General features: G+C 38.7%; 2 protein-coding genes across 5 annotated transcripts in view; one reads left to right on the forward strand and one right to left on the reverse strand.

Moving 5' to 3' along the window:
- LOC122773293 (spectrin beta chain, non-erythrocytic 4-like) overlaps positions 1-12,770 on the reverse strand; it is a 58,264-nt gene extending 45,494 nt beyond the window's left edge. For all 4 annotated transcript variants that reach the window (XM_044031858.1, XM_044031857.1, XM_044031860.1 and 1 more), the window contains exons 1-5: positions 12,680-12,770; positions 10,832-11,215; positions 2,325-2,483; positions 1,954-2,105; positions 1,421-1,594 (exon numbers count right to left, since the gene is read on the reverse strand). In XM_044031858.1, coding sequence (XP_043887793.1) covers positions 1,421-1,594; positions 1,954-2,105; positions 2,325-2,469 — 471 coding nt within the window. In that variant the 5' untranslated portion in view covers positions 2,470-2,483; positions 10,832-11,215; positions 12,680-12,770. The remainder of the gene's footprint in view (positions 1-1,420; positions 1,595-1,953; positions 2,106-2,324; positions 2,484-10,831; positions 11,216-12,679) is intronic.
- Positions 12,771-12,827: 57 nt separating this feature from the next.
- On the forward strand, positions 12,828-18,176 carry blvrb (biliverdin reductase B). Its single transcript, XM_044031867.1, is given in 6 exon segments — positions 12,828-12,987; positions 15,310-15,471; positions 17,110-17,199; positions 17,283-17,313; positions 17,315-17,406; positions 17,902-18,176. Coding segments are annotated over 6 exon segments (615 nt in total). The 5' UTR covers positions 12,828-12,902; the 3' UTR covers positions 18,057-18,176.
- The last annotated feature ends 592 nt before the right edge of the window (positions 18,177-18,768 follow it).

Consider the following 18,768-nt stretch of genomic DNA (forward strand, 5'->3'; position numbering starts at 1 on the left):
ACAAACCTACGTGGTCTTGCTCACACTGTTTGACCAGTTTAAGAAAAGCTTTCACTTGTCAGAGACAAACAAAAATTGACTGTTAAAGTGTGAGACAGAGATAAACTTATTCCCATGACTGAGTGATTACTGACAGATTTGTTTCATTTATTTTTATACAAGCTATCACAACTAGTTTGAAAACATAACCTTGTGTTTGTTTGCAGTGCTGATGATTATGGAGAATAATTAAGGCCTTAATTTTGGACTGACCTTTCGAGGTTTTACTTCTTCATACACTGCATTGACTTCCATTTAGTTGGACTGCCAAAATAAAATATTATCCTTAACCAGTTCCTCAATAATGAGGTTCTTGCTCATTAGGACCAGGTTTTGGTCTCCATGAGGTTTACTGGTTGTGACATAGTCAGTGATTATGCCAGAAAAGATCTTAAAGAGGTAACAAATACAAGTAAAATCACAAACACGCTCCTGTCTCTTGCACTGCTCTCCTTTCTGAAAACTTGCTAAATGTGAGAGGCAATGGACTGGAGTCTCTGTGGACTCTCTGTGGAGCGTCACAGTGGGACGACAGCCAAGCTCATAGATAATGTTGGTAGAGGTAGCAGGCAGCTAACACTCCTGCAGCCTGAACCTGAAATCTGACCTGAAGTCTTTGTCATTTATGTTCTGTGTGTCCACGGTGATCATTTCACCACACGCAGAACCTTGAGAGCAGTAAACCACATTGCACAAACATTCACTCGTGCCTCACTAGTCTGGCCTGCAGAGGGTCACTTGACAAATTACGAGCCAATTCTGCTAGGAGTGCTTAATAAACGTGCTTTGTGGTAGGTGGCCAGCACAAGCAGGACAATATTAAGTCCCATGAGACAGCCACCAGGCTACCATGCACCGTGACTCTTACAGACAGCTTTGAATATTGCTAAACAAGCATTTTGTGCCATGGCCACACTGTAGCACTGAAGCGTAATAGAGAGAAGCCCTGGGCTGCAGCTGCCGCTGCTGCTGGACTTACATTACATGGCAGCAAATGAGCATATATAACTGCTGCTATCTATCTGTAGATATATAGATGGATAGATGGATAGATGGATAGATAGATAGATAGATAGATAGATAGATAGATAGATAGATAGATAGATAGATAGAGGTGAGTATGTCCTTGTTGAAGAGCAGACTGGAAGGCGACCGTCGTCTCAGAGACCTCATTGACTTTCAGTCACTCCATGTCAAACACAGCTGTCACTGTCTCACACTGATGATGCTGCAGCTGCAGATAAAAAAAAACTTGGCAGCTCATTCTAAATGACGCTGCTGATGATGACAGGATTACGTTGCTGTTACCAAGGCAACCCCCATTGTTGATAAAATACATACAGTACAATCAGTGTTATATACAGTGTGGGTTTGTGTTTACCTGGAAGCGTAGGATGATGGTCCAGATAAGGCCCAGAGTGAGGCGGTGGTTTCCATCCACAATGTCGTGGGAACCAACGTTTTCCAGGTGAACACGCTGCTCTTTAAGGAACTGCAAGGCTTTGTCAACATTTTCCAGACAGTGGATTCGCATACGACCACGGGTCGGCCTCGGCTGGTTCAACAGAGAGGGACAACTTATCACAATATAATTTTAGTACTTTACTGCACACAGTATCATCAAACATACAGTATGACAGATTTTAATGCAGTAAAAATACCTTTTACACACATATGCAGCCATTGGGTTGGATCGATTCATTTGTCAATTATTTCCTCGATTAATCAAGTATTTGTTTGGTCCATAGAATGTCAGAAACCAAACCAAAATAATGAATAGATATTCACATTAATTAATTTAGTAATCGATTATTATATTGTTTTTCCTTTTCTTTATTTGTTTAAAGTTTTTGCAAGCTGACAAGTGATTTTGTGTGTGTGTGTGTGTGTGTGTGTGTGTGTGTGTGTTCCCACCAGCAGCTCTCCACTGAGGACCTCCAGCAGTCTGGTGAGCATGTATCCATCTCTGAGGTCGTTGTAGAGGTCAGATATGCGACAGGAAACTCTGGACAGATGTGAGTTTACCCACTTGGTAAAAGTCTTCTTCTGCACCGCATCTCGTTCATCTGAGAGAAATAAATGAATCAGGTTGATATCACATGAAAGCCAACGGCAAAGATCATTTAAAATCTGATGTTATCTTAACCAGCAACAGCTCACACTGGCATTTAATCAACCTGTGTTTACTGCTCTAAACTGTGAGATTCAATTAGATAAGATCTATATTGTGATCTGTTTACATGTAAGGTTGTTACAGTACATGTTGGTGAGTGATGACCTCTGACCTGCCAACGCCTTAATGCGGGAGCATTCAAACAGCTTGGAGCTGGAACACTCCTTCTCCCAGAACCCAGAGCCAATCGGTCGGTTGTTGTTGTTAAGCTGGCGCTGGGCTTCTGCGTTGTCCAGGTCTGGGGAAGCATTAGCCATCGCGCCCCGGTGCCCTGAAATATACACATAAATGTATCGTCATGCACAGGCAGACACAGAAACACAGTCAATTACTCACATTTAGGGCTGCAACAAATGATTATTTTCACAACTGATTAATCTGTTGATAAACGTCTTGATTAATGGAGTACTTGTTTGTCAGAAAACTTGTTTTAATTATTGAAAAAACATGCACACCGATTAATTGATTACCAAAATAGTTGACGATTCATTTAGTAATTGATTCATTGAATAATCGTTGCAGCATGTCTTTCAAGGCCTTCTTTGCATTGTACGTACACACTCACAATAATAATATTCATCATTCATGCATAAAATAAGAGCAAACAATATGAATAATATGAGTCACAGCTAAATATATATATATATACATATATACACATATATACCGTATATAAAAACATCCGAGGAACAGTTAATGAATGATGTAGCACCTGCCTTTGGAATCGGAGCATTTTTCATCAGACAAGCCTGAAATAAAACCTCTGTGATGATTCAAAGATCTAAGAGTAGATCTCCCGTCTCCTTCACTGACAGCTGAAAACCAGGCAATAAAAATAACTTCTAAACCTCATAGAGTACAGGGTAAGAGTTGGAAATGTGCAAACGTGAAAAAGTTGGATGCCTCTACTCTAATGTTTTAGCTTCAAATGAAAGCTAAAACTGATAAATTGAAAAAGGGCTAAGAGATTTTAGTAAAAAAAACAAAGGATGGATTCACAGAACATCAGGGGTCCCATTTTAAATAAGGCAATTATTTAATTGCTTTTAGGCTGTTTGGTCATGTAATGTTTAAGTGACAAACCCTTACTTCTAAAAGCTTATAACTTCTTTTTTTTGATACTTAAGTATGGTAAATGCCATATACTTTAAGACTATAACTTAATATTATAAAAAGTGATTTCAACTTCTACCAAATTCATTTTCTGTAAGATACTTGTACTTTTACTCAAGTATCCCTTTTAGGTATGAGACTGATCAAGGGTTATATGATCATGTTTGTCTTTTTGTGAGCAGAATAAGTCAAAACAAATTTAAATAAAATAAATAAAAATGTCTGTGCGTGTAAGCTAGGATCAGATTTTGAGCGTTCACCTTGTGAGATAGAGTTTTTGTTTTTGTTAATGATTGTAATCATTATTAAAAAAAAAACAAAAAAAAAAAACATGTTATAGTACATTACGTTTGTGTTGCCGGACTGTACAAAATCAGGATCAAAATCCATAATTGGAATCATGGAAACCAGAGTGAAGATGTGCACTTTTTACTCTATATAAATACAGTATATTAACACTGTTCTTTCATACACAAACCGTCATGGGTGTTTCGGTATTGATTTCACATACAACTCACTGCAGCTGAAATAAAAACTAATCAGAGGGAAATATTAACTTCCATGGTCAGATATTTGTTGGCTCAAACCCATTCACGAGTGTTGACTTCTCTCTGCACCACAGGAGCCCCTGTCCTTGAAACGCCTCGAAAGATAACATAGAATGAAAAATGTCCTTTTCCGGCTTTCCCTCTCAAACCCCCTCAGTCCTTAGTCCCTTCCCCCATCTCTCCCACATCCCTACATCTCTCTCTCACACACACACACACACACACACACACACACACACAGAAATATTAGCTCAATCAAATCTAATTAATGAAAATTGGATCAAAGGATTTCTGTGATCATCAGGTTTTTGGGTTTGATTGAGTAATTAAGATTTCAAATAAAAGATTCAAAGTGATGCTGGGTGAGTGAGTGAGTGAGTGAGTGAGTGAGGCTGCTGCTGTGAAAGGTTTAGAGGTTTTTGCCTCAACCTTTCAGCAGTAAATCTCTTTGTCTTCTCCTCATCACACCCCTTCTCTGGACCCCCGCACTCCTTCCCTCCCTCTCCACCACAACAAAACACAAGCTCACCGCTGCCACTAAACCGAACCCACTGGAAAACAACATAGCTATATTGAGTAAATGTCAGTGTGTCCTGTAAGACAGAGAGAGGAGGGGTAGTTGTGCACATGCACTTAGAGCTGTTACCCCTGGAGAGAAAAACAGTGAAACATTACAGGGCTTTTTTTCTGTGTGATGATGAGGCAGATGGAGGACTGCGGCACAACCCAACAGAAGTGAAAACTACAATAAATCTGTCGTATCTGAATGAATACGATGGAAACAACAGTTTGTTTGCAGCTATATAAAACATGTAAACAAACCAGATCTGCACAGAAAAAACAGTGTAATTTAAGCATTTCAGTTCAGTACCTGTCAAAGTATTGTAACGAATGAATTCATCTACTTGTTATTTTCTGGATTTGTCACTAAAACCAACCAAAACACCAACTGTTTGCTTCAAAAACGACTCAAACTGTTCATCATTAATTGGAATAGTACTAGACTGATACTACAAGACAGGAGGTCATCAGAAGTTGTGACACAAGAGATGGAGAAAGAAACTGATATTTTTTCACCATAACAGTCTCTGCTGTTCGACAGACTGTAGAATGAATATATTAAAAGACAAACTCATAGTAGAGACCTACAGTATATGAGCAGACTGTGTAAGAACCGACTGTACTGTATGTTATCAGAGTTACATGTGATCATGTAACGTCAACATTAACATCAAAACTCATCACTGGTTTAGAGAAGAGAGTCATGTCAGTCCAAATACTCTGTGTGTGTGCGTTATGTCTTCTGTCTTTCCATGATCCTCGCCTAACCTCAACCACCTGGTGTCTTTCAGTCAGTCTCACAGCCTGGAGGGTGTGTGTGTGTGTGTGTGTGTGTGTGTGTGTATCTGGTATTCCTTATGTTGTGGGGATCTAAATCTGTTCACCCAATCACAATATGAGGACTTGCCTTCCTTATGGGGACAAAAATAATGTCCCAATAACGTAAATTGCTACATTTTAAGGTGAAGACAAGTTTTAAAGTTAGGCTGAGGTCAGGGTTACTTAGGTTAAGGTCAGGGGTCAGGGTTAGGATTAGGCCAGTAGCCATTATTAGAGTAAATCTCCTCTCCAGAAAATGAATTTAAATCAATACAATGTCCTCTGAAGTGTGTGTGTGTGTGTGTATGAGAGAGAGAGATTGCAAACATAGTATTGACTCGGGGGCTGACTGATTTCGCAACAGCTGAGTCTCATTATTAGAATAAAGGTGGCAAAACTCAGACACACATAATGCATTCCATAACCCTTTACCCTAACCTTAACCAGCCTAACCCTAACCCTAAAACCAAGTCTTAACCCTCAAAAAGCCCTTTTAAAGACAGAATTTGAGAAACAGCCAAAATGTCCTTACTCCCTATGGTTTATATGTTTTTGGTCTTAAATATAAACAAATAAACTGAAAAAAAGGGAAAAAACATGCATCAATGTCACTCTTTACTTGGTTCAACGAGGCTTTGAAATGCAGCTTCTTTACAACGGCTTCAAACATAATGTGCTGAGTAATGCTGATGCCTTCACAGCAGCCAGGATGTGAAGCTGGTCAGTAATCAACACCTAAAACCACAGAACTGCACCAACGTAAAAGTGATGGGAATAAATCTGCTGCTCAGTGCTGTGACTCATACACAAGTTTTTTTTTGAATATAGATCATTTTTACAGATGTAATTTTTCATGTGTCTGCAGCTTTTAAACAGTAAACCTGGTGCAGAACAGTGGATTAAACACATGATCTGGACAAATGTGGATTCTGGATCCTGTTGTTTCAAGTAAAAAATAAAAGAATCCTGGTTCGAGATTCAGTCTGGTTCTAAAGGATTGTCCTTTTTTAAACTCCACAAGAGTTCACATGTTCACATGTCAGTCCAGGACACAGACACTGTCGACTGCTCCAGCCCTCAAGGATCAAACAGTCACACAGCAGCAGCCTCTCTGATCTCAACATGGAGCTCCAACAAACAGACTAAAACACTCTTACATGTGCGTGTGTGTGTCACCTCTTGAACAACCTACGGTATGTTCACTGCATATATCAGGTAGTGGTACACTGCTGTCAAACACCAGCCATTTAACCTTAACCTTTCTACTCAGGGAAAGAGGGAAATAACCAAGAATACACCACTGACATGACACCTTTCCTTCACTGACTGAACCCAACATCTAAACTTTGGTTTAGTGGAGGCACTAATACTGCTATAAAGGAAAGTTTTCCTGTAGTTGTATAGATGGTTGAAAGATGTATGAACAGATACAATTGCCTTAAATATCTTTCCATCACAGGTACTTTCTGTAAAGGCTCTTGATTAACAGGAACAAGGATCAATAAAGTTGGATAAGCCACACTAAACAGTTCAGACTGGAGTCTTTGGAACGGTGACTTCACACTGAGCAGCTTTGTGCTGTGGCAGAGGGAAGTAGATTAGATATATTAATATTTCAAACCATGAAATTACACAAAAGCCTAATTTTCCTCATGTGTCCCTCACTATGAAAAAAAGCAGATGAGTTTTCATTCAAGGGAACAGTCGAAGTGAAGATTCTATAGCTTTTTGTTTGTTTGTAGGGGTGGGAATCACGATACGATACGCAGTCACATGGTCCACGATTATAATAATCATATAATATAATATCATGATACAATGATAATCAATATATTGTAATACAATCATATAGTGATACGTCACGATATGTGTTTCACTGAAGAAAACAAAACGTCTGTGAAAAGTTAAAAGTGTAGCATGATTTCTCAAGAGAACAAAGTGCATAAAATGTAGCATGAATGAAGCATCTCTTAACGTAACTTTTGCCGTCATTATCCCACTGTAAGCTGACTCTTTTTCAGCCAGGTAACTTCTGCCTAAGTTTCCCTCATTCATTTGAGCAGCACCACCGCTACTGAGGTAGTGACGACCGGCGAGTGAAACTGGCACAGACTTTTTACTTTACTTATAATTTATTCATTTAAATATCGATATTTGTCCTGGCATATCGAGTATTGTATTGCACGAGGAAGGAAGACGTCATATTGCCAAATTGATATTTTGATCCACCTCTAATAGATTGATTGACAGACAGACAGCAATCATCATCAACATCAGTGCCTTTGGCTTGCTTTGCAACAAATCCCTGCAGTCATAACATGCTGACTCCAAAAATACCCAAGACTGGATTGATCTTACAAGGATGAAAGCAGACACACACACACACAGAATCTTTCACTGACGTCACACAGTGCGCACTTTATACATTGCACTGAGAGTCTCTTCCACTCACTTCACCTCAACATCTGTAAGCAAGAGCAGCAGCCGACGCCCAGTTCTGAGTTGGCAAGACCACGAGACTTAATCATAAAAGTCACCTATAGTGGACCAAAGAAACAACAGAACAGCAGCAGCAGAGCACTTCAGAGAGCGTCAGTGTCCAGCAGAGGCTCCTGTCATCCACACAAGACAAGGACCACAACAAGAGAACGTCTCAGAGAGCTGTACTATGTTGTTAACATTTGCTATGCCACTATCTTCCATTACATTCAAACACTGCCACTTTACACAGCATTCGCTACAGTATACTATTCAGCAAAATAAAAGTAACTTTGATTATAGTTAACAATTAGCATTAGGGCCAACATTTACTTTGTAATATTTATTTATTTTACACAATGAAGACAATGTATATGTACATGTGCTGCGACAAGAGTATGAAGGAAAGTATGTTCATTTAACTACAGAAGAGATTAAATGCCCTCTGCATTTGAACGCAGGGAAAAAATGTATGTATGTTGGTACTGGCATCGGTTATCGGCCCAAGCACCCCTGATTTTCCAGCATATTGAATATCGGCAAAAACGCAACATCGTGCATCCCTAGTCAGTACTGAAGTATCAATAGGCATCTGAACAAGAGGTGCCACTGTTGGCATTTATGTTTCTCTGAATAGAACTTTGCTTAAGAAGAGGGAATCAGAAAATGGTAAGACAGTTGGGTTTGCTAGCATTCTTTTTCCAGCAAATTATTCCCTAGTATGGGAAACAAGCGCTTGAAAGTTTGGGCTCTCTTTTGGGCAGAAAAACCACAACTTGTATCATACAGTATGTAGGAATGTTTCTGCTGTTGCTAGCGTTCCTCAGTGCAGCCTCTTAGTGCTAACACTGATAGAAGGTAATACTCGTTATGTTTAAATGTGTAGCTACTTACTTAGACACATCACTTTTTCAGATTTACTGTATGCGCTTATGAATCCCAGAACAATCAAGCAGCAGTTAGTGAGGATAGTGAGCTAAGAAATGCTCTGTATTTATTAGGGGTGGGTGAAAATATTTGGATAAGCGGTCCTTGCCAGTTTCACTCATCAGGCATCGCTACTTCATGTCTCCTCACGGTGGCGCTGCTAAAAATAATGAATGAAACATAGGTGGAAGTTACCTGGCCGAAGTAGAGCTAGTTTACAGCGTTAAGAGATGCTCCATCTACATTCAATACATAAGCGTGATTGTGATATTATTGGTATGTATTGTGTATCGTGAGGTACCCTGTGATTCCCACCCCTACTATTTATATAGCGCTCTTCTAGTCTTGATGACCACTGAAATCTGCTTTACACTACAGTTTATTTCCATTTTTTCCATTCAACCATTCACTTACACGTTCATACGGTGCGTCTATGTGCGGTAAATCTTTCAAAACCCATTCACATGCTGCTGGCACAGCCGTCAGAGGTGACACTGGATAAAACATCCTCGCACAGGGACACAACGTCAGCAACGCCAGCCTTTAGTTACCAATGCACGTAAAATATCCTAAAAATAATTATGACTCTCACCCGAGGATTCACGTACAGCTGACACCATGAGGGGAAGCCGAAGTGAAATAATCTCCTGTCATGATTATACTGACCAAGATTCTATAATTACAGTTGTTGAAACATTTGACAAAGTGATGTAACGTTACAAAAACATGTCCCTTAAGAATGAAAGACTGTAATATATTAATGTAAAACCCCTTTAAAACTAGAATTGTTAGGTTTTTTTTATTTTGTAACCTATAAAAAGAAACCTTTTATATTAAGTTTAGGCTTAACTTTTTTGCAACGTCTGCCATTTTATACCATCATGTTTTCACAGGACAAACCTGCCAGAGCGTGTTTTGTTTGCACTTTTGAATTTAAATGTGGAAGCTCACAAAGCACATGAAGAGGAGCTGCTCTGCCCAAAACAATCCTACAACATAAACCAACGATAAAAGCTGAAACACGTATTGACCATAGTATGGCCACCATAGTTCCCTGACACACATGGAAAAAACGAGGTGGTGAGTGTAGGAGTCTCACCTTTAGATGTCACCAATTCTTACAAAATCGACCCTTAAAGATATAATGTGTAACATTTCTTCATTAAAATATCTAAAACAACAAGATTAATGTTCTATATTTTGTGTAGTTTACTTACATGAGCCACTTTACCGTCTGCTATTATGCCATTTTTTGTAATACTAATTAACCAGTGTCTTGTCTTTTCACATTTCATGTTATTGAGTGTTTGTCACTAGTGCATCACGAGTACTCATTGCTGTTTACTGTTGTTCTGCCTCCAAAGTGCTCACATTTTATGGAGAGGGTTTCAGTAGCAGAACAACAATTCCCATGAATCTACGCTGCTTCACAGCATCATCAATCTAGGCATTTTTGTTATTACTGGCAGAAATTACATACTGTGAGTTTAAATCAGATCATTCTAAATCATGAGGTCCTTTAATGATGCAGACTGCTCCTTGTAGCACTAGGACTGCATGCAGACGAGCTACACTGAATTTCCAAGTCACTCTATCACATGTCTACATATGTTAAGTGTTTTTGTTTTTTATTGCAGTGGGTAATAAAATCATGTCTCATCCCTAAGGTCAAATACTGGGACCACAGACACTATAACTTCCTGCAGGATTACATAGTCTACACTGTACAGCATTACAGCAAAGACCTACAGGAAACTCCAGTGGCTAAATTCACTGGGGCAAATGCAGCCAGACCTTTAAAATGACGCAAAAATAAACATACAGTTGTGATTTGAAGTTATCGTTCATAGTCTAAAGTGAGGTGGTGCAGAGTGAAGCCCACAGCTTGTGCACTAGGCCACTATTTTGCATCTTACCCCGTTTATCCTTTCAAATTATGTCAACAAGCTGCGGCAGGAAGCGTAAATACTGTGAAACACATGAAGCAGCAGCGCGTCCCTCCACAGGCTCACTGCGGTAACCTGCACCCAAATGCAGGCCGGCGTCTGTGTGTGTGTGCACAAAATAACACCATGCACCTCCACTCCGTGCTCTCTCACAAGGAATGACTAAAGAAAAGGACATTCCACTGTGAAAGGACGCGTCCTGTCTGTCCTCAGAGTCTCTGCCTTACCTCCGGCTTCGCTGTCCGCGTCCTCAGGTCAGATGTGTCCTCCTCTAACGCCGAAGACCCCTGCCGGGCTGGATCTGTGAGGACAGCGGTTTATCAATGGACGCCCCTGGATCGTCCCTCGATTATGGGTAGAGGAAGCGGTTTGTCTGGACAGAAAGAGTCCGCAGACTGTGCACCGTGGGGACACGATGCCGTGCGTGGCGCATGAAAAAGGGGGCGCTGCGTGCCTGCAGCGGTCACCGCCGGCCGGGCTGAGGATCTGAGCCGGTGGAAGGTGGCGATGAGGATGATGATGATCCACAGTGGTTCCCGTTTCCACCTGACACTGCCTCCCCTTCCCCCGCCTCCTCCTCCTCCTCCTCCTCCTGCTCTCCGCTGGTGATGCTGGAGAGAAATATCAGCATCAGTGCGGCGAGAGAGAGAGGAGGGGTAGAGAGGGAGGGAGGGAGGGAGGGAAGGAAGGGGGGGGGGATACAAATAAGGAGGAAGAAAGAAAGAAAGAAAGAAAGAAAGAAAGAAAGAAAGCAAAACCGAAGGAGGAGGGGGGAGATAGTGTTCACTATTTATTTAACAGACTACAGACAAAAATAGTAAAAATATTAATAAAATATTGTTTTGTTTTGTAGGAAAAAGAAAGAAAAAAGGCTTGAATACTTGTCAGAACTTATAAAGAAAAAAGTTAAATTGAATACCGTAGGAACATGTCACGTCAAGTCAGTGATTATCAAAGTGTGAGTCAAAAGGTCATTAAATATCAATAAGTGTTTTAAAATGTTCAGTTAGATTTTAAGACATACCTATGAGGAATAAAACAAAGCCTTGGCATTTAAATAATGTGTTATTTTTCTTTTATCTGACCTAGTATAGTAGGTAATTGTGACACGATACTGTGTAAATTAGTGTCAGCCCGTCAGTATACAGGCCTAACATTTCCTTAGGTCGTGTCCTCACCAAAACTCTTAATTTTGGCAATGTCTCTGTCTAAAATGTTAGGTGTTTCATAATGTACCAGTTCATATATACCAAAAAATATTGTTAAATGTAAAGTCACATCTGTAAAGCTACAAAATAATACTAACTAAATGCAATAAATGCATTTCAACTTCATCTCCATTTACATTTATTATGTACACCAGCCTGCCTGTATAGCTTTAATTCTACTGCATTTAAGTGCAAGTAGGTTGCATGTTTGAAATCAGACATATTTATTTATTAATTTATTTATTCAAATGTGGGGTACATTTTTAGGTTTGGCTGGAAACGACAAAAAGGTTGTATGTACAAACTATATGATGGACACATTTGCTTATGTTGAACTGAGTGGCCATGGTTTGTGATCTTTAAAACATGGGGGCCCACATGTAAAAACCAAAAGTTAAATCAGCCAATTTCATGTCATAAGAGACTTCATCAGGAACAATGAGTAGATGGATCTGTTCCAGTGTCAAGGGCTATGATTTCAGTGGAAAGAAATGATTATATAAATGCACTTGAGTCTGATTTAAGGAGAGCTGCCTCGTCTCTGTGTGTGTGATGATTCAAGTTCAATAATACGTTTTAAACAATGCAAAGCTGAGTTCCAAAACTAAAATAACAACAGCTACTGTATGTGTATGACCATGGCTAAACATTTATAATTACTGGAAGCATAAAAGCCTGAATACAACAGAAATACAAAATAAAACAACTCAAATACTGAGTACATGTACAGTACTTTTCATTAAAATGTCAAACGTTCGATATTTGTCACTGTTGTTTTTCTACTTCTGAGCTTCTTCGTCCACTGGAAAAGAACAAAGAGGATTTGACTGAGGTGTAATGTGATATTAAAACGACCATTAAACTCACTTTACTGCAGTGACTGTCTTCAGATTAACAGGGATCCTTTAATTCTCGCCGCAGCAGGAGGAGGAAGGGGAGGAGTCTGAGTTGCTCTTCCGCTCTGTCATGGGAAGGAGGCGTTTCTCTCTTCACGCAGAAATGTTGTTGAGCTTTTAACTGAAAGTAGCCATCGATTCCGAGCACAGTTTGGTTTCACTGACAAGTCGTTGTCACTGTCCTGTCTCTCAGAATGTCGGAGTCCGTCAAAAATGTCGCGATATTTGGATCAACGGGAATGACCGGGCTCGCAACGCTGCCTCAAGCCGTGTCTGCAGGTAAGGAATGAGGACAGAGCACAGGTACATACACAGGTGTACACGACACAAGATACATGTTACATATGTGAGTACATATGTTACAACGGAGAGAGAACGTGTTACATAGACCGTTACGTCAGGTTAGAATAGTCAATGTCTTATTAAGATTTGAAAGTCAATAATTCATACACAGTACAGGTAAACGATAAATAAAGACGCCTGTTGTCTGCTGAAACGGTTAATATATTACTAAATTCACCGTCAACTATTTTGATCATCGATTCGACCTGTTTCAGTGTTGTTGTTTTAAAAAATAATAATTAAATCAAGTTTTCTGTGTTTTCAGCTTCTTAAATGTGAATATATTCATGTTTCTTTGCTCCATATAACACTTCTAAATCTTCAAAACGTTGATCATGAGATGAAAATAATAGTTAGTCTCAGCACTTAAATCAATAAAGGAAAGTTTGTTCTAATTGTTATAAAGTACAGCTTAAGCACATAATAGTATATGGTTGAATGTTATATTATATATGTGTAACATTTGTACATTGTAAAGTACTTTACATATTCAGTGGGAGTTTGAAGATGAGAGTTAAAGAAGTGGTTCAATTGGACTTGCCTGTTACATCAGGTTTAGAAAAGTAAATGTTTAAATTATCAATAAGATAAAATAAGGTTGCTCTTCATAATAGATTTACATTAGGTAAAAAATAAATAAATAAATAAATAAATAAATAAATAAATAAATAAATAAATAAAAGGTTTAGGCACCCAGATTTAGAGCTGGATAATTGTCTTGATTGTGCCCATTGTTTTAAAACACATGTAATAACCTTGTGTTTTTTCAAATTACTCAGTTTATTCATAGTGTTTGGTGTCAACTTCAACATTTCCTTGTATGTTGTGTGTGTGTCATCTTTAAAGCATATTATCACCATAAATATTACCAATACTAGGTCAAAACTATGGTGAAGGGATTTTGACGATATGAGCCAATGTGACTTTAATTGTTTTCAAAGACTGTAGCAAATTGAATATTATGAGAAGCGTCTTCTTAAATGTAAGATATTGTTGAATTTATAGATGAATTGGCATAAGTAAACATAAAAATCAAACCTAAGCACACACACACACAAATTACATACAAAGTCATGAGATTCATTTGATGTAGCTGCATTTTCATTTCCTTTCCTCCCACTTACTATGAGGTATAAAGAAAATGCTGAGTCATGTTGGACGTTACAGATTGTGCAGAGTCACAACAGGCTGGGACACAGAAAGCTGTTAGAGGAAGATGTCTCTATCTGGCCTGTTCAGTGAAGGTGGGGTCACCTTCTCCTTCATGGCGGGTGAAGTTATTACAAAGCTTCTGGAAAAGTCTGAACTGAAATCATTTTGTGCTACAGTTCAGGCAGTAGTTATGCTGCACTGCACAGCCCCATGGTCAGACTCAGCTGTGTGTGTGAAAAAAACCCCAAACATTTTTTAAATATTAAAGAGATCTAGATATATTTAAATATCTTAACAGTGTTTATCTGGTGTTTTTTTTGTAGCGGATGATTGCACAGTCTGCAAGGTTCAGTATCACCACGCTGAGTGCTTCACTTTGAATAAGAAAGCGTCCCTCCAATATTTTTTTTTTTAAAAGAGAGTGACACTTATTAATGCAGTTTATTATTCATGTTACATTTGTATCATTAATAGACAAGCACAGGTAAATTCTGCTAAGGGCCCCATAACGGCGTGTGCCGGCACTGCTGCACTGTAACCAGTCAGGTGAAAGTGACAGTTTCAGACACAGTACTGTGTCACCAACTCTGGTTCCTGCTGTATTTGTTTATTAAACACGAAGGAAATAGTTGCGTTTCATTCATCACCAACCAACCAACAAACAAACAAACCAAACACCGGCTATACTGAGTTAATTTGTAGGTATTTTTTAACCTATTTATCTATTGACTATTTAACTAAACCATTTCACTGAATAACTATCTGATAACTCAATTATTGGAAGCTGCATTTGTCTGTTACCTGAAGGCCACCTGGGAAAGTACTGTTGCAGTACACAGTTTCACCACTGGATATCACTAGATCATACAAGCTGAAGTTTTTAAAGGTCATTCCAAGGGTCCAACCAGGCTCTCATTTGCATAACCTTGATGAAAACATCATCATGCAAGATATGAATTAGAAATCCTGCAGAGTTTGTAATATCACCACAGTGTCAATGGAACATACAAATGGCCTGAGGTTGTAGAATATGAAATGTAATGCAAATGCTATGTTCGTGTGACACGTTTGTGTTGACCTGTTAAAATTCCACGTGTCTTCCTCCAGGATACAATGTGACGGTACTAGTGCGGGACCCAGCCAGGCTGCCTGCTGACCACAAGGCGTCCAGAGTGGTGGTGGGAGATGTGCTGAATAAAGAGGATGTGAAGAAGACCATGGAGGGCCAGGATGCTGCCATTATCATCCTGGGGACACGCAACAACCTGAGTAAGGCTCCACCTACAACAAACAAACAATCACTCAAACAAACAAACATTATAGGAGAAGAAAACATTGTCCAAGTCATGTTTTTTTCAAGTGACAATCGAACATGATGGCACTCATGAGAATCTGAGCTCCTGTTTTGAAGCTTCCAGAATCAGGAATTAACTAGTGCTATGTTGTTTTACAAACGGAAGTTCAAAGGCGTCACCTGCTGCAACAGGCACCTGTTTTCCTCTAAATGGAAACATAATTTACCGACATAACATCATGTGCTATTGGAGAAGACGCGAAATTAGTGATGGAGACCATTAACTCGCCAGGAAATTGTTTAATGATGTTATAAATCAAGCATAGTTCTTTTTTGCAAACAGTGGAGCTGCCTCCCTCCAGTGGTCATTTAATTATTAACATATTCTTATTTTTGGTTGACTTCAAGAGGAACCACATCCATTTTTATATTTACAACATTTTAAACATTTATTTATTTAAAAAAAAAAAAAAAAACATTTACCACTAATCTAATAGCAGTATTAGTTGCATCTCACATTTTTCTGTTGAGCTTAGCATAAATTCACTGTTCTCAAGGAGGACTGCAGGTTTATAATTGTGTAAATAATGTGAAATATGGGGATCAAGAAGAAGAAATGAAAGAGAAGTAGGAGACAGTAATCAACAAATGCCAACTGCTGTAAGACAGTAAAGCAGAAATATAAAATATTCACTAGAGTAAGACATAAGACACACAGCATACAGTTTATACTCAATATGCAATATTGTTGGATAAGTTTGACATAATCTTAATCATGACCAAGGACAATAACCCAAATAAATGGTTCAGAAATAAAACAAACCTTAATTAAACTTTTTTTTTTTTTTAAACAAAATTGCACTTGTATGCATTTTTGTGAGCTCTTATGTCTCTATGTTTTTGTTTTCCTGAATTAATTTAAATTTTTATCCCTTTTAACACTGCCAAGGGACTATAGGCAGAAATTATCTTCTTGATACAACCTGGCATATTTACATTTTAATGTTTATAAATATGCATTGTCCTTCAATAAATAAATGAAAGAAAAAAATTACTGTATTCAAATGTCCCTTCTTTTCCCGTTTGAAATATTCAGAAATTCATCTTTCAATTGCATAAAACTGAACACATTTAAGATTTTTAACTTACACATTCAAAACATGTTTTCATGTATGTACTTGTACACAGTGAAGTGAGTGTACAGCGCCATCCTGTGGAAATACTGTACTTGAGTGAAGTGTTAAAGCAGAGGTCTCAAACTCTTTTTTGTTTTATATAATTATTTTGCACCATAAATATATATTGTTTTATTATTTACTATGCATCATTCCATGTTAAAACAAACCCACTTTCACTCATTTTGAATTAATTGGGAAAAATCCTCTTGGACTATTGTCATATGATTTTTAGCATAATCACCCTGTCATACAGAGTATTAGGGCCATATTGAGAATAAAGTCATAGTTTTTTGAGAAAAAAGTTGTAATAGTGTGCCCCCTCCTGACCAGTTTATCTTCTCATTGGCCCCCCAAGTCATTTGAGTTTGAGAGCCCTGTGTTAGAGTCTCACAGCTTCAGTAAAAGTTGTTTCTTTTTCTGATGCGCCTTCATCAGGCCCGACCACCATGATGTCTGAAGGCACCAAGAACATTGTGGAGGCCATGAGGGCGCGCGGGATCCGCAAAGTGGTCGGCTGCATGTCAGGTAGGAGTCACTGCTGACAGCTGAGAGGAAAAAGTTATTAATTAATTACTTACTCGGTTGCCCTTCATCTTCCTCACATCCAGCCTTCCTGCTGTGGGATCGTGCCAAGGTCCCTGGTTCCAGTGACGGAGGACCACGACAGGATGTATACGGTGCTGAAGACGTGCGGTCTGGACTACGTGGCCGTCATGCCTCCTCACATTGGTGGTCAGTAGGAAGTAGAATCTCAGCAGCAAAAGTGGAAGGAATCATACATTTTAGGTTCCAAGCACTATTTTATGATCCATTTATACTAAGTGTATTATAAAACAAATGGTTTTAGTAACTATGATAACACTGAATTGAGATTTCTCTGCATGAATCTGCAGTTCTAGTGTTGTTCAATGAAGTGTCCTTGGTGGGGATAAGCCAGTACGATACTTAGATACTCCAAATATAGTCCAAAGTCATTCTTGCCAGAATAAAGCAAGTCAAGTCAAGTCCCTGCTTTAAATCAAGCAGTGCATTTGTATGTAACTGTTACAGGTCCGAAGGGACCATTGGCCCTCGGGCCAGATTCAATCAAATCTGGCCCTTGTTAAAAAAAAAAAGTTTGGACACCCCTGCATTAATATATAAGACAAATGAATACAATATTTGTAATTATATTCAAAAGAAGTAAGAAAATAATAATATTAAATGTGTCATGTTATTTCTCTCCAGGTGACCTTCCTCTGACGGAGAGTTACACGGTGACAGAAAACATGCTGACAGGAAAAGCCATCTCTAAACATGACCTGGGACACTTCTTTGTCAAGTGTCTGTCCACTTCAGAGTGGGACGGCAAGACTGTGGGAGTGTGTGGAGAGTATAAATGAAGAATGCACACCTCTTCTTCTTGTCATTTCTTTGTTTTCCACATTATGTGTGTACGCTGAGAGATGAATGAAGGATGTTTTTGTCCCTTTTTTTTTTAAATAAACATCATTTGGACTGAGCATCTATTGTATGTGTTTTTGTCTCACGAAGTTCACTTTGTATCATCTTTGATCCAAAGGAAATATTTCAAATCTACTGCCAATCTGTGGATGTGCTTTAGCTGTGGAGCTGTGTAAATAAGTGTCTTCACATGACTTCATAGAACTGTGGTGTTATGTCATGTGACATACACCACAGCTGTTGCTGTTTTGATCTACAGCAGCCTTTTATTTCATAGCAGTTAAAAATAAAAAATACTTTTTGTTAGAACAGTTGTGGTAAAGTGTCATGTGAATGTGCACGGCCTAATGTACAACTGTACTACTGCAGTAGGAACAAAACACAGAGAACAACCAAGGGAATAAACCAAACCTTTTTATAGAGGACATTAACAGAATAGATGCAAAGTTAACATGTTTTTTTCCAACACTCTGGAATTACAATATGTCCTCTTTAGCTACAAGACAGCACTACAGTTATGTAGGTAGTTTGTCAGAAGGCCTTACACATAATTTATTTATAACACAAAACAAAACCAAGTGGTGCCATATAATGTAGTCACCATATTTACTTTTTACAGTAACAGGGATCTCCATATCTACCCATATTATG

The sequence above is a fragment of the Solea senegalensis genome, linkage group LG8 (assembly GCF_019176455.1).
Source record: "Solea senegalensis isolate Sse05_10M linkage group LG8, IFAPA_SoseM_1, whole genome shotgun sequence".
Lineage (NCBI taxonomy): Eukaryota > Metazoa > Chordata > Actinopteri > Pleuronectiformes > Soleidae > Solea > Solea senegalensis.